This window comes from Colletes latitarsis, chromosome 4, assembly GCF_051014445.1.
Source record: "Colletes latitarsis isolate SP2378_abdomen chromosome 4, iyColLati1, whole genome shotgun sequence".
Classification (NCBI taxonomy): domain Eukaryota; kingdom Metazoa; phylum Arthropoda; class Insecta; order Hymenoptera; family Colletidae; genus Colletes; species Colletes latitarsis.
This window is the reverse complement of record NC_135137.1, coordinates 20,657,638-20,669,274: the sequence shown is the minus strand read 5'-3', so window position 1 is coordinate 20,669,274 and position 11,637 is coordinate 20,657,638. Positions and strand designations below refer to the sequence as shown.

Here is an 11,637-nt window from a genome sequence, read left to right as displayed (position 1 = left end):
CCAGAACATCAAACTGACTTCGAAACTATCCTTCCTTAGAGCGGGACTACAAGACCCCGGTCTCTCCCACATAATGAGCTTCAGGAGACAAATTTATATAAACCCAGACGATATCCACAAACTCCCCGAATCGTTCCTAATCACGTACGACGACACACAATACAGAATTTTTGTTTCCACCGACAAAGTTACCTGTTTTTTGTGCAAACAAGAAGGTCACATCGCAAACCAATGCAATTTTCAAACCGTGACACCAACATCAAACCCAACAGGCAACAAGGAAATGAGAAATAATCTAACACTAAACGAAATGGAATCAACGACAAGCTTCAACAACTCACAGCATAACAGAGACCTCACAAACGAAAACCCAACCACAACCGAAACCAACGAGACAGGGAAAGATCCCAATGGTAATATTCCAGCCAACCCCCCTACGGCTAACTCCAGCGCAGACAACAACCCAATACTTGCCATTGTGAACTCTCAAGTTCAAATAAAAAAGAGACCACTATCAGACACCTCAGAAGAAGACCAACAGCCAACAAACAAGCCCATCTCAACACCCGCAAAACCATGTGCTAATGACTCTAATCCAAACGAAAAACCTGCTTCCACCACTATAAAAAAGAAACCTAAACGTAGCCAATCACTATCAAGAATTATCGAACAAATTGACGACATCCTAAAACCAGCAAAAATAGCTCTGGACGACCCCTCTAACCATTTTATCCTTAACTATTCCCAATTGAAAAGTTTCCTGGAAAATGCTATCGGCACAGAAAACCCAAACATTATCGCGATCGACTACACTTCTGACGTGAAAGCATTAGTACACATGCTTCTCCTAATCTACCCCCTAATACAAGACCAAAGAATGAAAAACAGACTACACCGATTAATTAAAAAACTAGAAACAGAAGTCGCAACAACAATCTCACTACAAACCATCCTCTCGAAAGAGGGGAACCCATCCTCCCTAGATCCAAAACCCCTATAAACCCAAGTTACCAACCAGGTTTTTCATGCCACTACAAATTATCCAATGGAACTTGAATGGTTTCTACAGCCGACTCGAGCACCTCCAACTACTAGTCGAAGAATTTCAGCCACAAATAATCTGTCTACAAGAAACCAACTTCAAAAATCACAATTCAGGTAAAATCAAAAACTATAAAACCTATTTCAAAAATCGCAACACTGCACACGCAAGCGGAGGAGTCGCCATCTTTGTCAGAAATAACATCCACAGTCAAGAAATAACAGTGACATCCAATCTAGAAGTTATCATCACTAAAGTAACATGCCCTAAAGATCTGTACATATGCAATATATACCTACCGAACAGTCAACACTTAGATGAATCCGAACTCACTCAACTAATAAACCAAATTCCAAAACCCTTCATTATACTTGGCGACTTTAATAGCCACAATACCCTCTGGGGATCACATAAAACCGATTCGCGAGGAAATTCCATTGAAAAAATAATAAACTCAACAAATCTCTGCTTACTAAACACTAACGAACCCACTCACTTCTGTTCGGCATCCGGTCGGTTCAGTGCAATTGACCTATCCCTATGCAGTCCAACAATCACTCAAGACATTACATGGAACACAGTACAAGACCTATACGACAGCGACCACTTCCCTATTAAGGTGACATGCAAACTAAACCGAATCACTGAAACAAATAAAGCCCCCAGATGGAAATTCCAGAAAGCTGACTGGGATATGTTTCGGAAAGTCATATCGGACTCATCCTCCCTGCTCATAGAAATAAATCCAACAAACCTAAACCCAGCACTCGAACACCTCTCAGAAGTCATCATCGCAGCAGCCAGTGCAGCCATCCCGAAGACAAAAAACAAAACCAACGCCAACGCCAAATATAATCCATGGTGGAATGAAAAATGCCCACAAGCTGTGAAAGACTGCAAACACGCTTTCAACCGGTACAAAAAACAAAAAACCGCAGAAAACCTTATCAACTTCAAAAAATACCGTGCCATATCCCGTAAGATCACAAAGGACAGCAAAAGACGATCATGGATAAACTATACCTCAACTCTTAATGCACATACTCCTCCCTCAGCAATTTGGAAAAAGATAAGAGCTATCAAAGGTTCTAACCAACATTCCTCAATACCAGCCTTAAATAAGGAAGACAACTCTATCTCCACCGACCCAAACGAAATATCCGAAATCCTGGTGACGACATTCCAGAAAAACTCCAGTGACTGCAACCATTCAAAACAGTTCCAGAACTACAAACAGAAAACCGATTCTAACGCGTCGAAGTCTCCAATCATAGACCAAGAATCACCTTACTCCTCCAACCTAAATTCACCTATCCAATTTGATGAACTGCTATACTTCCTAAACAAATGCTCGAATACCAGTCCCGGACCCGATGGAATACCCAACATCTTCCTTACCCATCTCCCGCAAGAGGCGCTCAACTACATGCTAGCAATATTCAACTGCATTTGGTCCCACAACATCTTCCCAACCAAATGGAGAGAAGCTGTCGTCATCCCAGTCCTGAAACCAGGCAAAACTCCAACAGACCCCAACAGCTATCGACCGATTGCTTTAACAAACACAATGTGTAAATTAATGGAAAAAATTATAAACTACAGACTCCGATGGTACTTAGAATCAAGACATCTCATAGCTAAACAACAAAGTGGCTTCCGACTATTTCACTCCACATACGACCACCTAATAAATCTGGAAACGAATGTATGCGACGCGTTTGCTAACAACCAATATGTAACAGCCGTTTGCTTAGATATAGAAAAAGCATACGACATGGTCTGGAGGAACCGAATCCTAAGAATTCTCCAGAATTTCGGCCTTTATGGAAACATCCTTAATTTTATCAGCAACTTCTTATCTATAAGAACTATCCAAGTTAGAGCCAACAACGTCCTATCCACCACAAAAATTCTAGAAAACGGAGTACCTCAAGGCTCCGTCTTAAGTGTTTCGCTATTCCTAATCGCTATAAACGACATACTGGACAACATACCAATTCCGGTTAAAGGACTTTTATTTGCCGACGACTTAACCCTATTATGCAAAGGAAGGAACCTCCATACCATCCAGATTCAACTACAAGAAGCACTAGATAAATTGCAGAAATGGTCACTTTCGACAGGGTTCAAATTTTCTTCCACCAAGTCAAAAACAATTACTTTCAGCAGAAAGAAACAATACTCGAACATAAAACTAACTCTCGATAACCTGACAATCAAGGAAACATCTTCTATCAAAATATTAGGATTAACATTTGACTCTCAGCTAACATGGACGCCTCATATTAACAAACTCAAAACTGATTGCTACCATCGACTTAACATACTTAGAACAATAGCTGCTAAAAACTGGGGAGCTGACCTCAAAACCTTACTCCTAACGTATAAGACAATAGTGAGATCAAAAATGGACTATGGATCAATCATATACAACTCAGCCAACAACAACATATTAAAGAAATTAGACCCTGTACACAACAATGCTCTCAGAATAACTGTGGGCGCCTTCCGCTCTAGCCCGATCAACGGCATCCTCAATGAAGTTTCAGAACCTCCACTACAAATCAGAAGAAAATACCTAAGTACTAAATTTGCAGTAAGAATTGCCGCCCACCCACAGAACCCAGTCTTCCATAACGTATTCAGAAATAACAACCTAAATCACTTGCATCAAAGGAAAAGAACACCCCATCCACTTTGCTACAGAATCAGTAATTATCTGAAGGAGCTCGGCATGGAAATCCAGCTCTCATCGATCAGATCTATCCCCAGCATTCCTCCGTGGACTTTTCCAAGAATTAACACTAACACCTCTCTACTAAAATACAGCCAAAAGAAATCTGATCCAATCATGCTAAAGGCTATGTTTCAAGAACTAGAAGCAGGACTCGCAAACCACGTACACATATACACAGATGGGTCCAAGACACCAATCGGATCCGGATACGCAATTGTCAGAAACCAGTTAATCGAAAAAGTTAAACTCCACCACAAAACACCCATCTTTCTATGCGAACTTCAAGCAATCAAACACGCCATCAAATCAACCTTAACCGACCATAATACAAATTTTGCAATCTTCTGCGACTCCACAAGCGCCATCTCAGCATTACAGAAGCTATGGACAAGCGATCCTGTCACTCAAGAATGCCAAGAAGCCTACACCAGATCAAGCCAAAAGAACAACTCAATAACCATAATATGGATTCCTTCCCATATTGGCATAACTGGCAACGAAAAAGCGGACCGCGCAGCCAAAGAAGCAGCCAACTCAACACCCAACCACCACGACAACAGCACACATCTGGAAACGTTACTCTCCACTCTTAAAGACAAAATTAAAGATAGTTGGAACAAAGAGTGGAGTGCATTAGCAAAACCCCGTACAAAATTAATAAAAAACAATTTTTTCGAAAAATCCATTACCTGGAAATTACCCAGACCAGATCAAGTGATAGTATCTCGTATCATCATAGGCCACACTAAACTGACTCATCAACATCTTCTCCACAAGGCAGACCCACCAATATGCGAAACGTGCAAAGACCTCCTTACAATAGAACATATCATCATCCACTGCAGAAAATATATTCCAATCAGGCAACGGCACAACATTAAACCAACCTTAAAGGACAATCTGAAGGACAACACATCGGCCCAAAATTTACTACAGTACCACAAAATGACTAAATTGTACAACAAACTTTAATAATGTATTATCCGAGTCGCTAATAACCCTTAGCGGTTGATGCGACTTTAAACAACAAATAAAAAAAATAAAAAAAAAAAAAAAAAAAATACATATCTTAAAGTAAAACCTAACCCAAAACCGGGTACCATTCCAACTTTTCCTTGTTAGAACCGAGTTTTCAATTTGTCTTAGCGAAAAAAACAGCTGGTTAATAACCTGCTTACCCGTTTTCAATTACCAAACATTTATTTCTCAATTAACCCTTTGCGAGTGAGACCATTTTGCAGATTATTCTGAAACATTTGTGGTATTCGTTTTCAATGCGATTTAAGTAAGCATGTAATGTATAAGATTTCATCTCATTTAATTTTTTCTTTTCTAGAGAAGGCAGAGAACAAATTTATTTAATTTTTTTTTACAGAAAATTTAATTCTTGCCAAGATTTATATGAAACATTTAAAAGATTTTTCATAAATTATATGCCTATGGATCGGAAGGAACAACTATAAAACAAGAGGTAAAAAATTTTTCAAATCGTTCTAAAAAAATTATTTTCGGTTGTGAGGGTAAATTACAATAATTTTTGGTCATTACACATACCCCCGAGATCCTACGCATTTTCGAGAAAAAAATTCCTTACCGAAAATCTAATTAGGTGACAGAGAAAAAAAAATTCAATTCAAATCGTTTTGGAAAAATTATTTTCGGTTGCGGGGGTCAATTACGATCATTTTTGGTAATTGTGTAATGACACATACCCTCGAAATCCTACCCACTTTCTAGAAAAAAATTCGAGAAGGTGTGAAATTTTTCGACGAAATTAAAATATTTCAAATCGTTCTGAAAAAAATATTGTTAGCTGTGGGGGTAAATTACAATCATTTTTGGTGAATAGACATACCCCAGAAATCCTACCCACTTTCTAGAAAAAAATTCGAGAAGGTGTGAAAACGGTTGTTCGACGGAAAAAAGAATTCAATTCAAATCGTTTTGGAAAAATTATTTGCGGTTGCGGGGATCAATTACAATCATTTTTAGTGGAATAGACGTACCCCCGAAATCTTGCGCATTTTACCGACGGAACTTTAAACGTTAATAATTACTTTTTAACGAAGTCTCCATCAACAAATTAGAAAATTATTTTCTTCTATCTATTGTAATTAAGAGTAAAATTTAAGAAATAAACGGCTTAATCGTATAAGGCGACTAAGCGAAAATAAATTCAACTTGCACCGATTATTTTCCATTTGCCCAGCGTTCCTTCCCTCGAGATCCGGACGAGGTTAGGTTAGGCGAGGTGTTTAAACCTCCTCCCCTTAAAACACATTGCTTTAACAGTATAATAAAAAATACTTAACTGTCCAATTACATCTACTCTTACATCCAATGAAATCTACTTTAATACCCAAAGAAAATAACTAAAAAATCATTTCAAGTTCCACGTTACCCTTTTTTTAATACTTATTTATTTATTTATTTATTTATTTATTTACGGGTTTGTACACCCTTTGTTGATATAATACAGTTGCATAATATGTATAAAAGTCACATTAATTGCGTATAATATGAGATGCAGTGCGTACAACACTAATGACATGCTATTTGAAGGAATACGGAGAACCGTTAAAGAAGTCCATATGCTGGCTAAACTGGTTAGCTTGGATATATGGTTAATACAATTATTGTATGTATAATGTCGTTTAAATGTTAGAATATAGAATAATTCCATATTTCCATATTTATACGTAGTTATTGATGATTTTATAAACAAACAACATATCATATATAGTTCTACGTTGTACTTTTCTAAGAAAATAAATTTTTCACGTGAAATTTTCTGCATAAACTTCTTAAATAACTTTATTCTTGGTAAAAAAAAGAAACAACAACAACAACAACAACACCAAGCTGTAGTAAGAATGTTGAATAAGCATCACACGAAAGACTACTTACTTTTTAATACAGAAAAGTATTAATAAGAAAGAATTTAGAAGTAATATATGAAAGATGAATTGTGGTCTGGTTAGGTCTGGGTTAAGTTAATAAAAGTTAATAATAGACTTTTCAAATTTCAAATAAAGAAAGAAAGAAAGAAAATGAAGATAAGCCAAATGAAGAAGGGGATGACGAACCTATTTACCCTCTGAAAAAATAGATACAATAATAAAGAGAGACAAATTTTTTTAATCTGTGTAATCTCGAAATTCAGAGATAAAAAATAAGAAAGAATGTTTAACCAAATGTATTACCAAAAGTAGTTGACTTAATTGATATTGGCAACTTCGTCTTTATTGATTTCACTTATCTTATAACAGAATTAACTAATTCTGATATAGATTTATTAGATAATTTAGATTAACAGAACATTTTACAAAAGATTACTTTAGAAAAGTATTCAAATTACATGAAAAAGAAGATATCAAGGTAAAGAGGTTTGAAAATTTAGTATATAAAAAATATAATAAGATATTTAAGATAATCGACAAATGATACTTACCGATTGGGACATCCCAATCACTTTTTTTGTAAAAATGAAACGAATTTCGAATTTTTGGTCATAGAAAATGAAAATATAAAGGCACGAAGAGGACTGTTTTTATGCAAAATAAATTAAATTATTATTTATGTATATGTAAGTTTAATTATGATTTTTATCTTCTAAAGTGTGATAAAACTGTAAGATAAAAGATGAATTAAGTTCCAAGTCCCTAAAATTTTCCAAATCATAGATTTAAAAATGATTTAGATATTTACATGATTTTAGTATGGGTTTATATTCATACAAGTATATAAATATCTAAATGGGCAAGTTAAAGAACGATATACATGTTGATAGTATAATAATATCCCTTTATTCCTCATAAAAATTCGCAATTGAATTCCTTTTATTCCATTCTTAAAAAATCCATCCCAAAATATATTATCAAAGCTAGTAATAAATTATTCGAACAAGGTGATAACAGATTTAAATATCAGAGACTGATAGTGTTAAGAAAAGATAATATTAATACTATTTCGACACTCTTATTTGATTTTAATATTAATTATAGATACTTTGATTATTGATTTATTAAAACATAAGTTAACTAAAAGTCCCAGTAGATTATAATTATATTTTAAAGAGCATGAATTAGCATAGAATTTCATAAAAAATTTGACGAGTGATAGAAGTAACTTGAATAATCTGAATTTTCTAGCTTATACTATATCTTTGGATATGGAATCGCAGATTCATTTTATTAGCGGTGTGACTAATAAAATATTAAGTTCTATGTTATCCAACTATTATTTTTATTAATAAAAATAGAGATAGTACATTGATGATTTACTCAGACTCGTTAAAGTAAGTGGGCCAAGTGGGAAGAATATTAAGATAGATAGATAGATAGATATTGGTAAAAATATCCTTCTTGTCTTTATATAGGAAATCTTTAATATTAAAAATAATTTTTACTTTCTGTAAAATCATCATACTTATCATCATAATTTATAAAATTAAAGTCAACGCATCTAATAATGAAAGGAGAAACTGACTTTATATCTTGTGTATCGGATAACATAGAGAACATTAGATTCTTTTACCGATGAATTATGAACAAACTGAACTCAAGTATTTTATAGGACTTGTCAAGAACGTTTTTTTCTTTTTTCATGTATTTATTTTTACTTTTGAAGTATGGAAAATAAAACTTACAGAGGCTTTGTTTACTTAAACGTTAAAACTTACCTTTTGTAAAAATCGGCGATATCGACTGTAGAAATCGCCTTACGTTCGTGCCCGTAAGTGAGGTAGAGTACGTGCTCGATTTAGGTTATGTAAGTAAATTTCACGTGCTACTCTCACGACGAAAGTTTCGTGTATTTCGTGAGCAGCATCCCATGCTTGTCGCCAAATTGAAGTGTCCTTGAATTCGGAAGACTGGTTACGTGTGAATCTTGTGTTGTTGATCGTCTACCTTCAACTTCATTAATAACAACTCGTGAATACAGGTGTTACGTCGGGATTCCGTCGACATTTGTAAAAGAGAATTTCCCTATACAGGGATGCTTGTCCCCTACAACACGGCATCATATCCCCTATAACACGCTTTCGCTCTAACACGATAAGAAAATTGCGAAAACCTTTGTACAGCACTGGATAACATGATTTTTGCTTAACATATTTAAAACCTAAATTACCTTAAAGTAATGACGCGAAAGAATAATGAAAGAAATATAGTGGCTTTACATGAAAAAATATATTATTAGAAATTATAATTTATTAAATTAAGGTTGCGTTAAATTAAAATAATATTTTTTGTGTTTTTTTCTTTTCTGTTATACATACATACATGCATACACATATACAGGGTGTTCGGCCACCCTTGGGAAAAATATTAATGGGAGATTCTAGAGGCCAAAATAAGACGAAAATCAAGAATACCAATTTGTTGATGGTGGCTTCGTTAAAAAGTTATTAACGTTTAAAGTTCCGCCAATACTGAATTTTTTCTCGAAAGTGGGTAAGATTTCGGGAGTATGTCTATTCACCGAAAATGATTATAATTTACCTCCGCAACCGAAAATAATTTTTCCAGAACGATTTGAAACTTTTCAATTTCGCCGAAAAATTTAGGCACCTACCTACCTACCTACCTACCTACCTACCTATCCCCTGTTGATTTTTCTTAAAAATTCGTTTTTGATTTTTAATAATTTCGCTTGACGTCCTACAGAAAAGTTGTTTAATACTTTTTTGCAGGTACCTATGGGCTCTACTTGAGAAAAAAGTTTCATTGAAATATATTCACTATTATAGGAGTTATGGCTATATAAGTTGAAAATTGGACCATTTTTATGGGGGTTTTCTAACATTACGGGGCCAAGGAACAACCTTTCCAATATTTTTATAATTGTTACATATTCTACACTAAAATACGCGGCGTTTGGCTTTCTTAACATTAAAATCGTCCAATCCGTTCGGAAGTTATGGTGTTTTAAAGATTCAAACATAAAATTTACGGGAAGCATTTTTCGCCTGAAATTATATTTTCGGTAAGGAATTTTTTTCTCGAAAATGGTTACGATTTCGAGGGTATGTCTATCGACCAAAAATTATTATAATTGGTCCCTGCAATCAGAAATAATTTTTTTAGAACGATTTAAAATTTTTTAATTTTGTTGAAAAATTTCACACCTTCTCGAATTTTTTTCTCCAAACTGGGTAGGATTTCCGGGGTATATCTATTCATAAAAAATGATTATAATCGACCCTTGCAATCGGAAATAATATTTTTAGAACGATTTGAAAAATTCTTTTTTTCGCCAAGAAGAGAAATTTCACCACCTACCCGAATTTTTTTCTCGAAGGAGGGTAGGATTGTCGGGGATATGTGTATTCATAAAAAATGATTGTAATTGACCCCCGAATTGGCAACCGAAAATAATTTTTCCAAAACGATTTGAAATTTTTTAATTTAATTGTTAATAACTTTTTAACGAAGCCTCCATCAACAAATTGGTATTCTTGATTTTCGTCTTATTTTGGCCTCTAGAATCTCCCATTAAAATTTTTCCCAGGGGTGGTCGAACACCCTGTATACATAGAAAAATTAAATTGCTTATGTAGAATGTGAGAAAGCGATCTATATGTGTTTATAATATAAAATAGGTCGTTTTGTTTCTTTCGTCTTGGGGACGCCTTCTCGCGACGTTTCTCGTATGTTACGTTTCGATTTGCATTACGAGCTGCAACAGCCTGCTTGCGCTCATTCATATTTATTTAATTATTTCCTGTTATGTTAAATATATTACTTATTTAAACAAATACTGTGTGGTAAATTCTGTCATTGAATTAAAAAAAAATATTCGTTTTTAATAAGTTTTCGGACCATAACTCCCCTCCCTTTTCGAGTGAACTGGCTCTGGGTTAGGTCTCATATAACACGGTTTCAGACAACACGGCATTTTATAGGAACCGATCTACCGTGTTATAGGAGGGTTTCAAACTGTATTTTTTCGTTTATTTAATGAAGTTTAATCCTCCTCCGGGGGCGGCGGAGCGGAGACAGTGTGTCGCGTGAATGGGAATTCGGAACAAAAATCATAGCTTCTAAAGAATTCCAGTCAATTTTCGACCTAAGACCTCTTACACTTTTTTTTTAAAGAGAATACAAAGATACAACAAACAAATCGATAGACAAAAATTATATATTTTTGTTAAAAAAAAATTGAAACGACCTTGATTTCTTGTTGAATAAAAACTGTTTTGCTAATTTCTACTATTGCAATTTCTTGTCAAGTGTTGTCATTTCTGTGTAACTTTTGTTCGAAAAGTTTTTTCATTGGTTTAGAGGAAGTGTCTGAAATCAGAGGTGCCAGAAGTGCACCGAAGTGTGTGCATAGTGTGCTCTCTCGCGCGTACGTGAGCTCGTAATGTTTCGGAAAGTCGACAAAGGCAAACTGACGCTGCCCGAAGTAATTTCGGACCGCCTCGTGAGAGTCGAGAGAGAAAGGCTCACATTTGCCTTCTCGCTCTTAACAACTGAAATCCGACCTCCCGTCAACGGCATACGATTTGGAATCTCGAGTCGAGATTCTCGACTGACTGCCCAGGCATTTTTACTTTCCGACGCACATGACGATGTAGGCGCACATAAGCAAAGTACGTAAGTAGTTTGAAAAAGAAATTTTGTAAAATTTATTTTACGAAAATAAATGGGTTTTAAAACCATATCATATCATATTTTAATTATTGACAAAAAAAAGAAATTTTTTTCTTATTATTATTCTTATATGTGAGCGTAACATATGTATATTATTAATACGATTTTTCAAAATCAATAGTTTAAGATTGAAAATTAATAAATTAAAATGAGAATCCACTCTTTGCCAGTATCGTGCACGCTGTGGGATTTTTCAATAA

General features: G+C 34.9%; 1 protein-coding gene across 1 annotated transcript; it reads left to right on the top strand.

Annotated features, from left to right (window-relative positions):
• Positions 1-1,736: 1,736 nt before the first annotated feature.
• On the top strand, positions 1,737-4,751 carry LOC143341175 (uncharacterized). The gene has a single exon (XM_076763898.1). The coding sequence runs from the start codon at positions 1,737-1,739 to the stop codon at positions 4,749-4,751; it is 3,015 nt and encodes a 1,004-aa protein (XP_076620013.1).
• Positions 4,752-11,637: the final 6,886 nt, after the last annotated feature.

What these genes read in the sequence shown, in the direction of transcription:
- LOC143341175 (XM_076763898.1), top strand. Translation starts at nt 1,737, where the DNA reads ATGTTTCGGAAAGTCATATCGGACTCATCCTCCCTGCTCATAGAAATA.